Raw genomic sequence first — 21,667 nt, 5'->3', positions numbered from 1 at the left:
AGAAAAAATGCCAGAGAGTCCAGATATTGTAAAAACCTATTGGTTTTAACTTATTTCATGCTTTGCAAGCCTGGAAAAAGGTAAGCTGTGACACTGAAAGACCAGGAATACTGAAAATATAGCTTCAGATGTGTGTACCATTTATTAAACAACAACCTTCCACAGCATTTCCTTTTATTATTTTTTCTCTTAAAAAAATAAATATATATATATGAAAAGCATAAACTTACACAGGGAAACACTCTAAAACTCAACATACTTAGTCTTCTTATCCTACCAGACTCACATAATTTTTTAATAGGTCTTAACCTAGTGTTTATTATCATTTTCCCCCAATATCAAGATTCCTGTCTGTGGTTTTGTGATATCATTCACTAGTACAATAAATCACTGTTCTGCTCCATCAGGATGTTATGCCAGTACATATTACAGAGTCCTACATCAGACATAAAAAACAACAACAAAACCAAAACCAACTGAAGGGTGGGATTTTCAATAGCGTTCAGCATTCGCTGAATTTTACACCCAATGAAGTCAGAGGTAGTTTAAAGAAAAAATAAAAAAACAACCAACCAACCATAACATTCTCTTGTACCATATCATAATGAGGCAGCAGTAGGTTGAACAAAAAAATCTAGCAATCAAGGTTCAAATGCTGGTATTCTCTTATAAAAGTCAGTTGGCATGGAACACCAGTGGAAGAAGAGTACACTGATTGCTGAGGACAGACCGCAACATCTCCAAGCATCACCTCCCTGACAGCATTAAGAACAGTACTGGTTCTGCTCTCCTAGTGTGAGGGAGCTCTGGAGAGATTACACAATAGCTGACATGTTCTTGTGACGTGAAACTGGGACTTGGAAGGAGTATTTACCCTTCTGATCTCAAGTACTGAAGATGGCTGATGTTGTGCGCTTCAGTATTAGGAAAAAAAGACTTCTTTCTCATCCTGATGTGTGAGTAAAATAGAAGGAAAGTTCACACAGAGGGCCTGTGGCATCATACATATGACTATGTAGTTCCACGAGATAATGACATCTCCTCCAGAATCTCAATGTATTCAAGAAAAAAAACTGCTACAGCAATCTGCAAAACCTACATATGAGGACTATGTTACACTTAGAAGAACCATGTTTCACTATAAACGGTTGTGTCATGAATCAGAAAATAAATCCAAAGATAAATCTCATTTGACAGCTTCTAGACAGTTGCAAAGCACACAGACCTTTGCTACAAGAAAAGCCATTAAAAATTACTACAAAGATATGTCTTGCATGCAAAGGATGGAGTCCAGTGTAATTTTGTTTGCAATTCTCTTAAGTATTGGGAGTAAATGAAATGCAGATCTGTAAATTCAAGATCATTACAATGCTACAAAGTCTAAGGCACTAAGATCACCTTCAGATTTTGCTGCTGTTCATTTTAACAATAACAGGAGCACAGTTGCTGATGTTAGGATACCAGACTCAGGAGCCTAGTCCGTGAAAAAGGTTTGCCACTACAACAGTATAACTATTTTGGCATGAGCTTCTACTGGAGTTGCAACTTAGCAGCAGAAAAAAAGTGCTTCTGTTGTTAGAGCTTATATCCTCCCCAAGCAAAACAGAATATACTGGCCAAAGCTCCAGGACAACCATGTCTATACGAGGGCTTTTGCCAATATACACATGCAGCCAAAAATCACACCTCCAACTGACATTACTATACTGGCAAGTGTTTCTAGCACTGGTCTTAAAGTAGTTATTTGTTCAATCATTGCTTTCCACAATCAGCCCTCACTCTAAAAAGACTGTATTTCTTCACAGGTAGAAAGCTGAAGAAAAAAAGAAAAACAACAAAAAAACCCCAACAACAACAGCAAAAAACTATCTGCTCAGGTCTTGTTCAGCTGTTTCTTACAACACACAAGGATTTTTCCTTTGCCTTCAGAAAAGTTGAATTCCGCCCTTACAAAAACAGAATAAAACATTCTTGGGGGTGAAGCGTGAATCTTTAACCCCAGAGCAGAACAAACAAACAAAAGTTCAGGTCAGCCCTTGCCCGTCTTGCAACAGGGGCAGAGAGGCAGAGAAAGAACAGAATTCTCTCAATACTGTTGCCATTCTCTACATACCAAAGCGAACAGTCTGTCACCTTTAAAAGCGCTGTTTCTGTTCCTATTGCTGCATCTGACTTCCCGGCTAAAGCGGATTCTTCCATAAACAAAATATTGAACAATTTTCACTCTCACACAGAAAAGTAGCACTTTCAAGGGGATAAAATGAGTCCAAAAGTGGGGGTGAGGGGACAGACGAAAGGGAAAGGAATACTTTCTCACAAAACCTCAAGCTGTCCTCCACAAGGAGGATTTTCATGTGACTTGTCTTGGTTTGAGATTACGAAAACCAACTATATGTTTCGAAGCACATTTGTTTTCAATGGTTGCAATATTTTTTGCAAAAAAAAATTCAAAACAATGGCTTTAAACATCACATGGGAAAATGGAACCCAAAGTGTTTCATTTTACTTCTAAAGCAGCAGTACAATGTTTTCTTAATATACTCCACCTCTCTAAGCCATTTCCTGTGGTTTGTCCTAAAATCTGCCCTCATCAGTCTAAACAGTAGTGTCAACTACGCATGAAGAATCAACTTGTTTTTGGACTGAAAACAACGGTACCCTTTTAAAATGCCGTGACTGCAGCATCACTAGAGAAGCCAAAACCTGTGTGGGTCTAGAGACAAAACTTGTTTCTCCTTCTTCAGGCTGGTCTTTTTCCCAAGCTAAGGGTCAAACGAGTCATTTTGGGAAACACCGTATTATTGTTGCCTGTGCTGCTTCTGTTCTGCATGCATTCATATATTAGTAGACACTTGAAGATATACAGTGGATTTGGCTTGATCTTAAACAAAAATCTCCCTTGGAAACTGTTTAGCAGAGCCTGCAAAATTAGTTGTAACTGCACCTGGCTGTGGAATACTCTAAGTTTGAGGGAAATTTCCATGTCATACACTGGTTTAATGTGCTACTGGCACACATAACCTGCAGAACTCAGATGTGGATACAGATTCCATGGTTTAGAAATATCCACATTTAGGGTTTTGGTTTGAGCTCCTCCCTTGTAAAAACCTCTTCACTTCTGAGCACATAACGATACTTTACAACTACAGAGCGCTGCTATGAGTCTACAGTAAAAACCTGAACCTTTCATTGTGCAAGTAACTCCCAAGATTGCCAAAGGAAAGCGAGCCCCACAGCCAGCCCATCTGATGCAAGGGGAGTGACATCCGGACGTGCTTGGAGTATCAACACCTCCAACCCAGCTCCAGGCTGCCAGGAACCTTTTTCCTGTTTGGATTCAAATGTAAAGACACCTGGGATCAAACGCACATGATCTCTTTCGATTTCACCCACGGTGACGTCAGGTGAGGACCGCTTGACAGCACCCAGAGGAGCCGGTGTGCGCAGCCTGCGGGGACTCGGGGCTACTCAGGTTCCCCTGCACCGTTTCTTCAGCCCTGGGTTTCTCTCAAACACTTGCTGGCAGCCACACCGAGCTGCATGCAGAACAACAATACGCAACAAACAGACATCATTAGAGAAGTGTTATTTTTCTTATTACAGAAAAGTTGAGAACGCTCACATATCTTGAGAAACAGTGCTAAGAAATTACCTCTTCAGCTTGGCATCCATTCCCTCTTTAGGAACAAAACAACCCCAGCAATTACAGGAAAAAGCCAAACTGACATAACTAAACCAAGAAAACCTTTTATCTATTCACCTCACAAGGTGTTTTATTTATTTTTTAACTACTTCTTAAAGGCTCAGAAAAAAGCATCAGGTGCTCTTTGCACACAGAACATTTATGACCTTGTTCAGCTTCTTCAATATACTTCTTACTAATGCTTGCTATATTAATGGACTCAGCCCAAGAAATAGTAATATTGAGCTTTTTAATTGCTTTACGCAATTAAATGCTAATACTTCAATCATTAACAATAACGGTGAATATCATGCTTTGCAGCACAATGTAAGCAACACATTAAAAACAAATGCTTCGCCAGGTTCCTACCTGTTAGTTTTCATAAGTAGTTCAGAATAAGAAGCCTAAAAATAAACAGCATTTATTGTCACTGGAGAAAGTGCTACAGTAAAGAGCAGCAAACAACTGGTAGCCACAGTTATAACCTCCACCCCCTTTAGCCCTCACAGAGCCTTTGCTGTTGCTGTCTATGTAAGCAGAGCAGAGCTGTCTGCTTCAGGGTGAGAGTTTTCTTGGAAATGTTTACTATAATGAGAGAATTTTCTGTTCTTTTTCTTTTAATCACAACACTGTCCAGTTCTGAGACCTGAATTGATGTAAAAATTAAAAAAACGAAAGCCAAAGCAACACAAATCCAGATGACATTTCAAGGAATTTAATAATCAGATGCCTCATTGCACTGCCTGGGAGTGTGTTTCACATTATATTAAAATTATTGGCACTCAGTCACGTTACGGCAAAACTAGCTGACACCATGCTTGGTTACAGCTGTTGCCACAACAGTAGTTATTTGGCAAGTGATGTGAAAGAGGACAAAGTGCTATTGTGAGCTCGCACCAAGCTTTTACGCATTATGTTTCCAGTTCATAAAGAGAAAGAAAGAAAAGAAAGGTTGCCTTTTTTCTTGCAGGGCAACCGCATTGTGATTCTAAGCGAAGGTGTTTGTCAAAAGAAGTCAAAACCATCTCAGGCTGACAGGGTGTGAAAGCCACAGAAGAAGATGGAGAGGAAGCACAGGACTCCTGCAAGAAATGCAACTCAAAATTTGGGAAGGTGGAGTAAGCCAGATAAAGGGGCAAAGACCTCTTGGAAAGCAAACTGGCCCTTTGTCCCTCAAAGGAGCAGCAGATCTCAACTGTAACTTTATGGGAAGCACCAAGAGTGGATCACACTCTGAAGAAGTTGTGTTCCCAAGGGACTGTCTGTCACAGGTTGGCTGTTCTTGAAAAATCAGGTCTCTGAGCGTGGTGAGGAGACACATGCCTCTGGGTCTGCTTTGTGAGTCCGTCCACTTTACAGAGGGAAGGGTTTTACCTTTGGCTGAAACACTTGCATCTCTTTTTTTCTTCCCTCCAGAAAGAAGCTGGAGAGCCAGCCTTACCACACAGATGGTTTCCCATTAAACTAATCAACAACAATGTTGGAACTCTGTTCCTTGAAAGGAGGTTTGTCTTTGTGCCCAAGCAAGCCAACAGAGGAAAAATCAGCTGCTACACATTAAGGAAAAAGTAACACATTTAAAAAAAAAAAAAAAAAAAAAAAGAATATTCATCCAGGATTTAATTGTAAAAACGTGGTGGGAGAGAAACAGGACTCAAGAGAAACTCCAGGACTTCTTGCATCTGAAGCAGCCATTTTGCAATGCACGACAGAAATGCTTCGACACTGGTTGGTGCAGAGAAGCATCCTCAATCTTTTAAATCAATTTACCGACTCTGATTCCCCCTCCCCCCACCCCCTTCCAGCACAGTGTTACCCTAAGCCATCCTCCCGTCTAGTTGAGCTCATGACCTAGCATTTGTTCTGATGTCCATGGTTTTGAGACCCATATTCTACATTAATCCAAAATGAAAAATTCAGATGCAAGAAAACAGCCAGAGTTGTCCTATGTGAGCATTGACTGTTGTCTGTGTGAACAGGCCAGCACTTTCCAGAAAACTCAGCCACCATGGAGTACCCAAGATACAGAAGTGATTTTCTCTTGTAAGAACGAGATATCTCACACGTGTTTACTTTGCAAAAGGCCGATTTGAATAGTAGCCACAGAAACACAATATGTACAAACTGGTCTTGCTTACTATGTGACAAATAATTTATAGAAAAGCAGGATTGGATTATTTTTTAAATTGCTTCTAACACTAGTTATTGTCATATCACATGCCAGTAGTATAATCATAGGACTTGTCTACTTTTAAAATGTCAGAAGGCACTAGAAAATATTTTTAAAATATTTTTTTCACTTCCTTCCTCTTTGGTCCCCACTTATTATTTAAATATTCCTGTGTGGTGAGGAATCACACTACACATACATGAAAACTGCAAAGTGAAACTGAATATAAACAGAAAGTGACTGATCTCATTTCACTGAGCAAGAGGGTTGAAGGCTGGAAAGGAAATAAATTGCTTTAGGGGTGGGATGTTAAGCAAATATTTACACAATTTTCCAGTTTTTATCAAACATAAAATATAATCTAATAATCATCTAAGGAATGTTTTGAGAACATTTTCCCTTAAGTATTACTCAACACTTAGACATGGATGATCAAAAAGTAGAGACCCACTCCCACCAAGCCATATTTATCTCAAGCTCTCCCTAGCAGGAAAGATTACAAGGATTAGGTTTCCAGCTTGTGCAATTGCCTTTAGACAAACACAACAATATGCAATAAACTACTATTCTCCAGATGCTTTTTGAAAAAAACAAAAAACCCAACATGCTAATGACAAGACTGAAATAAAAGAAGAGCCAAATAAGTAACAATGCAGGACAAAGAGGCCCCCTTGAAAGATGCATTAGTATGGAAGCCATCAAATCAGGGGGTGGTGGCTTTCCATGTGGGGAGGCATTCTCTGGGGCCACTTCTGGGCTTCCTCCTCACAAAAGAGCCCATTCCTTTAAATGACGATTACATATTCTCAGCGTTTGGATCAAAGAAAGCAATGGGCCTTAAACTAAAGTCAGTCAGGGAACTCAACTGCTGAGAGTGGAGAGCCAGGTTTGACAGTCCTCCTGACCGATCTCTATTATCCAGGTCAGTCACAACAGTGTTTTCCTATGAGACTTGGACTTAAGTGGGTCAACTGGACAAAATAAAAAGTCCACTGTAAGTTACTCTACATTTCTGGAACAGAACTTTTCCCTGGTATCTTGTGCACCTGCTTCTGCTCTCAGATTCAGAGAACAAGCGTTTCGGCACAAGTTTTTCCATTTATTTCAATGAACGGAATCACAAGCATGACAGCGGCTCTGCAGCACTGCCTTTTATTTGGGTTCACCCAACATTTGCCACCCCACCTAGGTGTTGTTTGTTCACAGTGTGCATCTGTGAAATGAGCTCTCTATTTCCTTAGTTGGCTGCTAAGCATCTGGAACACTGCTAATATGGCTTATGTAGTTTGTTATAAAACAATTCTACAATGTGCTTAACATCATATATGTGTATCACATAATTCTAAATGTTCCATCTTACTCCAAAGAGGACACTGAGAATTTACTAAGAAACAACTGTTTGTGAGTAATTCCTGTTTGGAGAATTATAAATGGCTTAACTCATTTGATCACTTAGATTCCTCAAATAGGAATCATCTGAAGGAACTGGCATGTGGGAGCTTAATTCTCCTACTGCTTGTTGGTAGAACTTTAATAAATCATCAATAATTCAAAGATGACTGTCAAAATATGACCAAGTGCACCATCGCAAGAGATGTTCTGTAAATAATACTCTTCACAAAGAGGGTGTTCTACAGCATCGTTACCAGCTATTGCATTCAAACTTTATTCTACCCCAGCTTTAAACATGCGCCTGCTACTCAAAGTGTCTGACAAACTCTCTTTAATTACACAGCTAAGAGCAGCATCATGCCACTGGATGCTTCAACAAAATGCAATTGAAATCCACATCTTTATTTTCTCTTTAATCAGAAATTGAACAGTAAATTCTTGGAATTTCAAAGGCTCACTCATATGTTTGTTGTGTGTGTTTTTTTTTTTTTTTTAATCAAGTTACTACACACAAGATAGAATTTCTATACATTCCCAGATTACCTTCACGGCTTTACCAATCCACATTCTATAACAAACTATGTTTCTTTTTATTTCCCCAGAAGCAAAAGGTGATGGTGCTAATTTTGGCCAGGGTAAGTGACTGTCTGCCTTTCCCCCTAAGTCCACACATCTCTCCCCCACACCTGCTTCGAACACGGGAACAGCAGCGCTGGGACAGTAAGTCATAAAACACTGCATTTGTAGGGATGCATTTCTTCTTTGAGGAACCCTCAAGTACTTAAATGTTGAAAAGTACTGATTGCTTGCAGGTTGACAGCAGCCAGCAATAATGCATCTCAGTCCACATCGGCTATAAGAACATTTCTGACAGGAGCAGTAAGGAGAGATTGGTTAAGGAAGAAGCAGTTGCCTGGGCTAGTACATGAAGTTTAACATTACTTTTCTTGTATATGTACACTTAATCATTATGTCTCCAGAGATGCATTAATTCTATTTGTTGAACCAATCCAAATACTCTTTTCTGTCTGCAACGTACCAAAATTATCACCCAAGGGAAGATGAGCCTGTTACCTGCGGCCCTCAAAATTCTATTATCTGGAGAAGACAACAAAGAATTGATACCTCCTCTTTCTCATATCTGCGTTCAGTAGTTAAGGAGATCAGGTACATAGCTGGTAATGGACTGTTATGGGAAATCAGATACCCCTCCCCTTCCCCCCCGCCCCAACCAAATTCTTCCCATGCTTCTCTTTCACCCCTTTTAAATCCATTTAAGTCATGACTCCAAATCAGGACAGGCACTGCTACCAGTTAGTCCATCATTCACAAACTCTCATCAGGTTGCCATGTGAGGACCATGTATAGATTAATTAAGGGCATTTGGCCGTGGAATGCTTTGCTGAGATATGGAACATTATCCTCATTTTAGAGATGCACAGAAACAGATGTTTCCACAGTTACCCAAGTTATATCCGGGACAAAGCTAGGATTCAAACATCAGTAGTCAAGTTTCTGATTGTTTTTCCTGGATTGGGATGGGAAAAAAACTTCAACACTGTTATAAGATTAGAAATAAGTTAGTTATACAGTATCTCAAAAATCAGAAGGCAATACATCATCAAGCATATGGAAATATGCCAATGCTTAATATTCAACATACATGAAATAGAGATACGAAAAGATTATAAAAGAGACAATTACAGCTGTCTAATTTTGTTTGATTTTAAATATTTTAACCATGAAAATACTGTATATTTTGAAAGTATATGTAATGGCTCATAAAATGAGATGTTTTCTTCTCTTTGCTCATACACTTGAAAATACTTTATCTCTAAAAGTTGCGCCAACATAAAAAAACCCTAGCAAAAAAACCTCTTTCCTCCAGCCCTAAGATTAAAAAAAACAACAATATAATTAGCTTGCCTTTGAAGTAGATTTAAAGACTTAGAAAGCTATGTCCTCATGTTTGTAACACTAAATGGAAAGTGAACACACTTTTCAGTACAGAGACTTTGTTGCTGAGTATATAGTCAGTGCCTCTGACTATAGCCGCATGATGTAGGAAAAGAAACCAAAACATAACTGTCCTATATATTAATATTTGCTGCTGATTTTTTATACAAGTGCACACAAGAAGAAATGGCAAAGATCTCATCCTGACAGATGCTCTGCTGCTTTAAAAGATGATCTCAAACTAAGCTAAAGTACTGGCATGCACAGAGCTCCGCCTTCATTAGCAGACCCATCCTTTCTGTTAAGCTCAAGACTACCCCTCTACCCTGTTGTTAAGCTCTAGACTACTCCTCCGTCCTCACTGCAAACTCGCTCTCAGCCACACCACTTCCACAAGTCCTTTCCCTTGGCTGTCTAATGGCAACGCCACCCAGGCCTTCACCCAGCAGTAAACCCTATTATATTTCCTCGTTAAAACATCAGTGAGAAATGAGACAGTCCTCTAATTAATATCTTAAGTTCTAGGCATCTTAGGCACAAAACATGAAGTAAAACACTAAAATGACACATTGTTTTAATTTTAATATGGGATTGTGTTATCTTCCATCTCCATAAAAAGGTGCTAACAAGCAAGACCTTACCAATGAATTTTACGGTATTTTGGTGGCTATTTTCTGGTGCTCAGCAAGGATACTTTGGGAAACTGAAATCTAAAGCGATTTCCTTTGTTTCTAGCACAAGTACACCCATTCACCTCCATCCCTTGAATACGATTGGGTTTTACTGTTGCTGCTTGTTTTAATCTACTTAAGCATTGCTGAATATAAAATAAAATCAAATTGACTGTGAGAGCAGGCAACTCCTTGTCTCGTCTCCAAAGTTTGGAAATCACTGAACTTTCTCATATTTAATAATTCAGACTCACTCCCCTAAATTTTGTCCAGGAAAAGAAGATGCTTTTTATATTCCACAGATGTCTCCACAGAAGTCTGCAGTACTGGATTTTCTGATTCTGAGTGATTATGAAACCCCCTTTTGTTCTCAGAACTTCATGATGTATATCTATAACTCTTTCTTGTTTGTGGAGATAAGACCAGCCTTGTCTCTCTAAATGCCATTTCAAAGGAAGATTCACTGTTGTTTGACTTTTGATCTGTGTGGCAACCAGCTCAACCACCTGCGCTGGGTTCGAGCAGTGACTGAGCTTGCTTTGTACCATCTTATGAACACAGCAAGCCTTTAAAACCAGAAAGAGCTGATGTGTGAATGCACCAATTTACAATGTAAATACAGGGTCCAACAATATGGGCATCTTTAACGACCAAATGTGTAAAGTGCATATATTGTTTACTGATTATATCATTAAACAAAACAGATGGCTCATATTCTCCATCCACCTACAGTGGATTAAAACACAATGGTGTAATAGTCTGGTAAACTGGTAATGTGAAACATTGCTTTGTACTGGTGTAGTGGTATAAATAGCTGTTCACAAATGAGGTACAAAGCCCGACTGCCACCAAGAATAATTAGCTTAAGGCTGTACTGCAAGAACGCTACCTTCACAATCAACACGTGTGTGCCATTCACACTGAAAATTGTGTTTGTAAAAATATAGTGGTAACAGAAAGCGGCAAGGAAGTTTCTCAGCATGGATAAAGCAGACCATATGCTTCCCAACATCTAGCCAAGACTGGGTACACACTTAGAACCACATTTCTCAAACAAATCCCTATTTAAATGCCTTATTTGCAGCCACAAGAAAAAAATTATAGAAACATACAAATGCTTTTTGCCATACTTTTTTTTACTTGCACAAGCATTTGTATCGGGAGGAGGGCAGGGAATTGGCATAAGAATAATTTTAAGATGCAAATTTTATTCAAGAAGGAAATCATCTGTTAGTGTTGTAATCTTAAACTATCAGCAGATCTACTAAATAAGAAAGGAAAAAGACTTTGCTCTAACTTGCAAATGTTAAAAACAGCTTCTGGGTTGCAGCTTAGTTAGTATAGCAAAGTCCAAGCTAAACAAAAGCTCTTTGGTAATAAATGCTCCATAGTGAGATCCTGCAAGCTAAGCCATGTTAACACTCATGAAAAATACTAATATTTGCAGAAGGAATATAGGTCAGTGAAAAACTCTTCTGCTATGGTTTTAAACTGGAGAGTACTAATATCACTTATAATTCTGATAAACTGTAGCTCCTGACTATTCAAATTCATTGACTAATTTTTCAAGTCTTCAAAAAACCCACAATTATTAAGCTGATATTAAAATACGATTTTAACATATGAGTTATAATCCTCATTCTAAGACTGAAGGAGCATTAGCACTGAAAATTTATCAGTTTGTCTGAAGCACACGGGTGGCAAGAGTCTCTCCCTTCTTTGTATCACTCTAGATATTTCAGGCACAATTTCAACAATTTTCAATTAATTACTTTAGAGCTACACAAATGTAGAGAACGTAAATCTCAGTGTTTATGAAAAATTGTTTTTCTCTACCTTTCCCATTTTGCTCAAATTCCATGCTGACTTTTCCTTTCATTCTTGATTAGATTTAAATCTTCCATAATAGTTAAAGAGCCAGCCAAAATGAGCAAATTTTCATCTTTCCTACCACCAAGTAGACTAAACAATCTCTCATTGTAAGACCACATTTTCTCACTCATGACCCTGTTATTCTTCAGACAGACACTCAGAAGGTTAGCGATGTGTGAACACCTCTTCTGCAGAGTTTTAAAAGTCTAATACAACATAATCACATGCTACACAAGGATATAAACGCTCATATTTGGTCCCATGCCACAGCAGCACTAACTGATCTGCAACAAACTCCTAAGCGATCCTGCTTTTCCTTTGCTGTTGTTTTCTCACAGTCATAATTTATGGCCTTCTTTGTAAAATTACAACAACAAATAAAAAACACCTCCCCCCCCCAACAAACTTTGCTCAAACCAAGAGAGATCCTCATTCAATATTAAGGCTACAGACAAGCAAACTACTCACATGAGCATGACTTGCAAGTTCAGGTCGCGGAGTTTGTAGCAAAACTTGAGGGACTGACTTGAACAAAAACTGTACTCAACAAATCCCAAGTTTCTATTTGTTCCTGTTGTTGGTCACTTAATCTCTGACATCTCTTGAGCACAGCCAAAGCTCTAACCTGCTACTATGAGCAAGAGTGAAAACAATCTAATCTAAATGAGTAGCTAATAAGGACAGGCTCCTGATATGACAGCAGTTTTAAATCAGCTTGATGACTTCATTCCTTGGTGTGTGATCAGAATGATGCTGGAAAGGTGAGTTAATTTTGCTTTTATCAAAAGCTGACAATTTCAATCAATTGTGGCAAGGAAAGTGCCAAGTGCTACTGGAAATTCTACTCAGAACACACGAAAGAGCTGCTTTACCTCATAAAGATTAACAAAGCTCCTGCAGAAACCTGACAGAAGACTAACCAAAGTAATTCCCATTTCCACCATTTGTTTCCAAATACTAGATCTGTCCAAAATGTTGATGTGTCCATGGGCCAGGGTGGGAAAAATAAGTTTAAAACTCTGGTTTTTGTTTGACAACATTACTGCCTTTTTCTTAAAACATTTAGAAATGCCACAAAAAAGTTAAATCTCTGTATTTTGCTGATCATGTTTGAGTTTCAAATGCTACTTTCAGTCAGCTTACCATACTGTCTAGTTTTAGTCCAGATTTACAACCTCAAGAGAATGATTTAATTTTGGTGTCTCTACTTGCAAAGCTCAGTGATACCTACACATGAAGCTACTGTTTGGAGAGACTGAGCTTCCAGGATTTGCCCGTTAGAACACTATCCAAGTCTTCCATTTTTTTGCATTTCTGAATCTCATCAAAAGGCTTGGCTTGATGAAAACTGGAAACAGTAATTTAGTTCTGTACACTATTATATGTTCTCTAATTCTTGAGAAATTTAGCAGAAATTTCTCTCCACAGCAGAAGTCCTGGGCCAGGACAGAGCACAGAAATCTCAAAAGCTCTCTGTCTACTCAGGAACTAAGTTTTAGGCTAAACATTAGGGAAAGTTTGGAACAGTTTCATTGAAGCAATGGGGAATGTTCATCAGTACAGAGCAGCCCAGATGAACACTTGCCAGGATTGAAACAGAGACAGTTTAACAGTTCCTGCCTTAACACAAAGGGAGGAACTTTTCTCTGATACTTCCGAGATGATTCCATATGTCTTTTGGCAAATTTGTGGATTAAAATGACGTGACCCATGTAGCAAGTTATCATGCAGATCTGCGATAAGAAAACATTACATTTAGGAATTTATGGCTTAAACACTCTCTAGTAAATGGAATGTGTAAAATTTGGTACATATTGTTGTGTGACAGTTATATTGTGAGTGGTGTGAAGAACAACATGATCCTCAATTTACTACTGGTCTTAAGGAGTTTGACTTCATCGATTTCTGAAGCATTGTCTCCAATTATTTCAGCAATTACCAATGTCAGCTTTTGCTAACAGGTTCCCTACTTCACCCTGCTTCACATAAACAATCTCATCACATTCAAAATATTTTCTCTGTTTTCACTATTCCTGAACTCATCCAACTAGAAACTACTTGTAACTCCTGCAAGAAAGCACTGCACTGATTATGCTTATATAATACATGCCTTCTCATGAAAGCATGTCATGGGACATCTATTGTGGTTCCAACATGACAATGTTGACTATGAAATGCCTTTTGTTTCATTCATGAAACTGTGAACCTTTTTAGGCCCTTGCTGCTTAATGGTAGTCAATATACCTCAATACAGAGAACTAAATCACAAAGGGTTACATGATATTTAACCTATTACAATGCTTTACATTCTTGGTATATGCAGTTTAGGACTAGCTTGGATAATTATCCATTGGGACTCTGCTTTCTTGCAGAAACACAACTGTGCTTTAGATAATGTTCTTTCCAGCTGTTCAGCTGGACACGAGTAGAGGGAAGGGGGGCAAATGAGATAGTAATTCCAGATGATAGAAAAGAGGGAATGGAGAGGACAGAACAAAAGCCATTGTGCATTTAAAAAGGAAGAAAAAGAGAGAATTAGAAATATTGCCTGAAGAATGCTGAGAGACCTGCTCATAATGGACATAGTGTAGGCAGCTGGACACATGGATAAAGCTTTCAAACAATCTGAAAAATAAAACAATGATACAATATAAATGCTTCTCAATGAATGAAGGACATATCCTCCTAAGACTGTGCCTAGGTGCAAGGAGATTAAAACACCGACTTATCCTATGCACTTAAGTTATTAAAAAGTAAAGATAAATCAAGATGATTTTTTTTTCCAGGTTTGAAGTCAACTCTCTATCACTTAGGCTGCTGGGGCTAAAGGTTTGCAAAGGCCAAGCTGGCATTAAACTAGTCACAGCTACATGCTTGCAATGTTGAAATTGGTCTCATTCCAAAAGGCATTCAGCACCTTCAGTATATGGCTTGGAATCCTCCAGGTACCCTGTTTGCTTTAGCTATGGCTGTTATACAGCAGCTCAAAAGACTTCTGCACTTTCTGTGATGCCTGAACTGAAAAGTATTTCTAACATTGAATCAGAGTAAGATTTTTCAAAAGCACTTTGGAAACAACATACAGAACACTGTCCAGGAAAGATGAGCCAGGTTTATAAAAGGGCTCTCAATTGATCATTCAAAATAAGAAATACATCTTACATACATCAGATTACATCACACCTAAATTGAGAACAGGGAACCCACAGTGTCCCACACTACTTTAAAATTCTTGCTGTTCAGACCCAGAGGTACATTTCCTGTTTTTCGGTTGGACTCCTAATGATGAAGAATGCTCACCCTTGGGAATTTGGCTGACACTACATTTACGTTTTCCAGATGTTTTGTTCATCACTTCAACAAAGTAACAAGGTTTCTTTTTAAAGTCAGAGACAAAGTGAGGAACAATCAGGTACTAATTAATGCCAAGGTTTAATCTGGAATAACCAGCCGTACTTTCCTTATCCAAAGACTACCTTGTGATTAACAGCAGCACAAAGCTTATTAGTTTCCTTCTGAAAAGATTCAACACTTCATAATTGACAAAGATTAGTTACTTATTGAAAGACAAACATACAATAATATAAGAATCAAGTAAAGTAACTATATTAAATGTTTAAAAGTCAGATTTTTTTTTTTTTTTTTAAATGTCTTTACATTGGCAGCAACAAGCACTAAAATACCCTATGTGTATTTTACGGTCTCCATTTAAGAACAGAAATACTAAGGAAAAGGTTTGTTCTGTAATCAGTCTTGAGCAAGAAGCACAAAAAAAGCTTCACTGCCCCAAAAGATGACCCAGAATCTACCACTCACTCCCCCCTTATTCAGTCTCTCTCAAGTTAAGGGAATTGCTCCTCTGGTTTAAGTTAACCATATGCTTAAATATGTTCCTGAATCAAGGTCTGAATTACTGGAGTAAACAGCTGCAGCTGTAAATATTCAACATGGAGCAGACATGTCGCTGACGGATTTGCTGTTTCAATCATTTTTCAGTGTAGAAATACATCCTGAAGTAAAAATAGAAATATATGTACCAAAAGTTGCTGAAACAATTTCTACTCAAACTTCTTTTGGCTTGACATCAAATATGCAAAGTTCCTGCTGGAAAGAGGAATTCCTCTGTTAGCATGAAAACAGGGCAAATCCAGCTGTATGTTAAACTTCACTCAGTATCTGTGATACAAAGACCTTTCTGCAGGAAACTGCAGAGACTCAACAGTCATGGCCCAGTGTGACTGATACTGAGACAGGTGTTAGCTCAGGAGAAGGTATTTTTTATTATGGATTTTTTTATTGGGGATGGAAACAGAGATTGGTAGGGAAATAGGGGAAAAAGACTGGGATAACACTCACTGTTTGTTTTGGTTTGCCTCAGCACGGACATGACTGTCTCTGCTGCTGTTATTCTGCATATGGAAATGTGAGCTTTGTAGCCAAGAGAGAAAGTAGAATAGGCATAATTAACTTTTCACATCTCCAGGATTCTGAGAAAGCAAATAAAAATAAATTCTGTTGCATCCCGTGCTGAATGGCCACCCGAGCAGGGCAATGGGTGGAGGCAGAGCACCACACGCTCCGCTAAAGGCATCGTCCTACACTGAATGTCATCTCAGCCTAATGACCGCAGGGGCCTTTTCAGAACAACTGAAGTTGTTTGAGAACTGCTAGGAACAACTGCAATGCAGGCCCAAAATCTGAAGGCCATTTCTAAAACACTTATGTTTTAAATCACTTCTGCTTAGGACCAGAGGCAATGGATTCAAGTTGGCTGCTGGGAAATTTCAAGTAGATACCTGGGCCCATTTCAACTGCTACTGGAACAGATTGCGTAGAGAGGTGTTGGTATCTCCAACTCTGGATGTGTTTGAAACTTTACTGGAGAAGTCTCTGCGCAACCTGCTCTAATTAAACTTGCTTTGAGGAGGAGGTTGAACCAAATGACCTCTAGAGGTCCCATCCAACCCAAATTCTCCTATGATTCTATGAAATGTTGAAAAATAACTGCGAGGTCTGGACTATCCTGGAGTTCAAAAGTAGAACAAAGTTTGACTAGAAACGATGCAGGAAGGAAAACCACCAGAATTTTCCTGGAAAGAAGAGTGAAGAAGCTTGACTACAACTAGCACAGAGGGGGATGCATTCCGTGCTTGTGATTGTAGTCACATTGGTCACACAGCTGTTGGCAAGTCATGGAACTCATCACCTGAGAGCTGAACACTTACTGCTTCATTGCCATCAGCTGGAGCTCATGTGTTTGTCCTGCTGGAAATAAAATTCTAAAAGTGGCTTTTAAAGGAACAGATGTGTTCATGAGCTTCTCGAAGCATCATTGGTAACAACTCAGAAGGCTAAAACCTGAAGATTAAAAGAGAATTTTATGCATAAAAGTATACTGGTGAACCCGACAGAATAAAACATGGTTCTGGAGGGTAGCAGCTATTTTTCTGCAATTCAGAGAGGGGTAGATAGAATTTATCTGCTAATTGGATAAAGATACAGATCTTCAGAAATTTTTATCTGGTTACTTTTGGATTTGTTTGTTTCCCACTGGGCCATGTGTGGCTTGGAGACTGTTCAAATTCTTTTCTTAAAAGCTTCTCTAGGCTATTCTCTTAGGATATGGGCAAAAGACTGAAGATCTTTCAGAACATATTCTTTTCTGCTTCTTTCTAACGGACTGTGCGCTTCCCAATTCACATTGAGGTGGAGGCCAAGGGACAGACATCTGAGACAGCAATACCGCAGATGACCATAGAAGATGCCATTTCCTTATGTTAAAACCTATTATTTGAAAACTCTGTAACTGAAACTACACCGAGCTTCTGTTATAGTCTCAGAGTCTTACAAAGGAGTCATAAAATGTCAGGATGTCCAGAGCTATGGATTCATGTAAAAGGAAATGACCAATGTTTTGACATAATCAACATGCCAATATTGTCCTAGTAATGCAGTGTTGTAAGCGAAATATACTAGTTTAACAGAAACTCAGTAGGCCTATTTACAGATTAAAAAAGAATGTATAGGTCATTTCAAAGCAAGAATATTTAAAAATATCAATTACAAAAATTGTCTTACCTAAACACCCCAAAACCTGTGAGATAACAAATTCCAATACCTAATGCTGGCTACCTTAAGCTGCTAGAGCAGCAGACTGGGACAGCCACACCTGTCCCTATTGTGCCACTGATTCCCTTATTTAAGCTATGGTAACCTACAAAACCTGTCCCTGCTTTTATTCCCCATCTACAGAACATGTCATGCACAAATACAAGGCCAGGGAAAATAGTTCATACAATGGGAGTAATTTAGTCTTCTAGCTATCTAAATATCTAATCTGTTAATATATTTGGCCAGATTCAGAAGAGATGCTGCTTTACCTTTCCCAGACAGTAAAAACAGAAATAGGCATTAATTTGATGCACAGGGTATTAGCCTGGCATACAAGTTGGAGCATATCAGCAAATACATATTGTTGGAGCAGCAACTAAGTGGAGCAATAGTCAGTCTAACGTTACCTTTCCCGTACAGTAATAACAACGTGAAGAATAGTTCTCCAGCACACTTCTTTATTGGTTCCAGTAACTAAGTGAAACATTGTGCGGTGTGTACTGAAGTGTGCAGAAATTAGGGCACAATTGCTGATCTGTTCTAATTATTTTTCTTACGGTTCCATTTATCTGATTTTTTGCTGATTTCTTGAGGTCTGAATTTGATGATTATTCTTGTAAATAAAGAACATTGGAATGATGTGGAGGCTGCGATAATGCTAGACCCTTCTACCCAACAGTCATAAAAAAATTAAATTCACCATAGTTCTATCTATTACCTGCTTTTAAATAACAACCTGAGAACCTTCTACTGCAAGTTGCATCTATGCTGAGGCTTTTTTTTTGGGCACATTTACCTGAACTGAGCTTAAATCCCAACCTGCCTTTCATCCAGACAGATGGCTCAGCTCAGGATTTTTGTTAAAGAAAAAGGAAATCCAGTGCCTTTCTGACACACAGAAACATGCCATCTTGGTGTTCAGCTACATAATCCTTTTGTCTGAAAAGAAGAGCCAAGTATATTTCAGAAAGATCGTATTTTTCATTTGGCTTATGGAATACTTATAAACTAGGACTCCTAACTGTGATTCCCAAACACAAAACAAAGTCAAAGGTTACAGGATATGTTTTTGTTTCAGCTTCTCCAAATTACTTGCAAATGTATTCAAACACAATATGAGGAGATACTTTATTTTATTGAAAATAACAGACTACAGGGTGCTGCGAAAAAGGCTGAGGTACCTCAAGCATAAACATGGAAAGAATACATTGGTTTAGAAACCCATAAATCCTTATTTGAATCTGCCAACCTGAAAGCCAAGTAAAGCCCGAAAAAACTATTTTTCCTAAATGCTATGTCTGATTAAGCCATACTATTAAATGACAGCTGAACTTTAACATTAATATGATATTATTTAAATAACTGCATGATTTTTTTTTACACTAAAATGATGAATGATTTTTGGACAGCTCAATTGACATAAAGCAAGAAACCCCTTTAATGAGATTTGACAAAATGGAGACATATGCAGAATATTCGTTACAGCTCATGTCGCAGAGCCCTTCCTGGGGAGACTTCGCTTTGCTTGTGTCTTTTCTTTCGTTCTTTTTTTTTTTTTTAGTTTATTTTGATTGTCTACAGGCACTGAACCATCCCTTTCAATTGCCACTTCCTTTCTCCATGGATTTTGAATTTAGCTTGTGTCATTTACATATTACTCTTAATCAGAGAATTTTATGAGTTATAGTTTTGAGTTTGAATTGTAAAAAATCTGTGGAATGAAGCCACGAGGTTCAGTCATTTTAACCTTTGTCAACTGGGTATACAAGGAACTAACTGGGACATTTTTTATGAGGAGACTTATGGAGAGATAAAGCTTGCACTAAAGAACAACTTATAAACCTCTGGTTCTGATATTTTCCAAGCCAATTAACAAATCAAATCAACAATTCTGTTAAAACTCCTTATTTTTTTTTTTTTAAAATAAACAAATTGCATTAAGGAAATATGCAACATAAAAGCCCATGGCAAGGGTAATTTTGTGCTGAACACTACAGAGGATGCTCTAAACTCCTTTAAAACTCTGTTTTCATAGCACCCAGCACCATCTATTAGAGGGATGCTTTTCTTCTTCACAAAGCAGAATATATCCAGAAACACGGATGTCATAGAGAAGTTCAGGTGCTGTTCCACCAGGTGAAACAGAGATGCCACTAATGAAAAAAATCTGTCTGGGAAGGTACCGATGTAAATTTAAGGTGGGCAGTAATGACTGGATAACTCCCTCCCTGCAGTCCCACGTAGATTTTTGGGATGTTAACATTTCTTTTCCATCTGTATTATCTCCCTTTGATCCCAGGGACAATTTTCATAACATTGAAAGCATGGAGAAAGCATGCCCAAAACACAAGGTCTGACAATGTGTCTGCCCCATCTATTCAGAACTGATCATCTTAATCTTTTCTCTGTGTGTAAATTTACTCACCTCGTAACACTTAAAAAAACTTTCTCTCATAAAATATAACAGGTAAAAAGCCCTGAAAACACCATAATCACTCAAGAATAAGGAACACAGGATATCATAATCAAAAAGCTTAATTTTAGAACACATGCACACACACACAAAAAACCACAAATAAAAAGAAACAAAGATGAGAAATGACTGAGCAAGCGGTAATCCCTCAGGCTACAGAAACCTCTTTCCATAGCTGTGATGAAGCCTTCTATCTAACCATGCATTCACCACCAGTATTCATTTGAACACATTCTACATAGCAGCCTATGTAAAAAAAGTCAGGTACATCGGCAAAATGCTGAGGCTGAATTAAAACTGAAAATAAAGGCACGGAGGGAGAGAGGAAAAAGAAGAAAGCGCAGATGCGTCCCTACCTTGGCCTTACCTTCGCAACATTCCCGTCAAAATTCTGGAACTCTTCCCCAGGTTTGCATCTGTCTCTCTAAGCTGGGGAGAAAAGAGTCCCATTAAAGGCAAAAGGCACATCTACTCCATTCCGTACAAAGGACAGATATTTCTACCGTCTTTTGAGTCAATCAACTTCAGGTTTAGCCCACAACAAATTCACATGTAAGGAAACCACTAAAGCTCTGAATTTTAAAAATGTTTTGTCTGGTTTTTACTTACGTAAAGATGAAACCCACAAAACATAAGACTTTGAGGCAACAAAAATGAACCATGAAAAAAAGCCAAAGCTTTACAAATAAAGGGCTGCAGGTAGAAGCTATATAAATTGGTATCCACAATTCCCATTGATGTGTGTATATGTATTGGTCATGTATATTAGCGAGGGCATCAAGGGATGAAGAGACAGCCATGCACTGTGTTCCTGATGCTCAATGAAAAGAACAACTAACATATTTTTCTTCCACTGTATTTCAAAGACAGTAGTTTAAAGAAAAAGTACAAAACAGTCTCTTTTTATCAGTTCCATGTAAAAAAGCATGCCTATATTGTCCCTCAAATAGAAAAGTTGTACTGACCTTACAGCAGCTACCACTGGGAAGGATGCCCAAATACTTTGTGAACAGTATATAGTATGCGCATAAGGCACAGCTGTACAATACATATTTCTGCATGTAAGGATCAGTCACTCACTGACAATAGCATTTTTGTAATTTATTAGGACACAGGAAACCTACATTTACAGCTAAACTTCATTAGCTGACTTGTTCTACAGCTCTCAAAAATTTTGCAAAATAGGTGCAACTGAATAAAAACTAAATCAGAGACATGAAAAGTTATTAATCAAATGAACTTTGTATTAAAAAGAGCAATTATGTCTATTGTTCTTTAAAAGGTATTAAAACCTCCCCTCTATTTTTGTGTTTATTACTGTCCCACAGAATGAAGTCCAG

General features: G+C 38.3%; 1 protein-coding gene across 4 annotated transcripts in view; it reads right to left on the bottom strand.

Moving 5' to 3' along the window:
• Positions 1-21,667, bottom strand: part of VTI1A (vesicle transport through interaction with t-SNAREs 1A) — a 264,780-nt gene that overhangs the window by 77,714 nt on the left and 165,399 nt on the right. For 2 of the 4 annotated variants that reach the window (XM_065843230.2, XM_065843231.2), the window contains one exon: positions 20,684-20,756. In XM_065843230.2, coding sequence (XP_065699302.1) covers positions 20,691-20,756 — 66 coding nt within the window. In that variant the 3' untranslated portion in view covers positions 20,684-20,690. The remainder of the gene's footprint in view (positions 1-20,683; positions 20,757-21,667) is intronic. The other 2 variants (XM_065843227.2, XM_065843229.2) reach the window with 1 other exon arrangement.

This window comes from Patagioenas fasciata, chromosome 8 (genome assembly GCF_037038585.1).
Source record: "Patagioenas fasciata isolate bPatFas1 chromosome 8, bPatFas1.hap1, whole genome shotgun sequence".
In the NCBI taxonomy this organism is placed as follows: Eukaryota; Metazoa; Chordata; class Aves; order Columbiformes; family Columbidae; genus Patagioenas; species Patagioenas fasciata.
The sequence above is the reverse complement of the archived record's forward strand: the minus strand, read 5'-3'. Positions and strand labels throughout refer to the sequence as shown.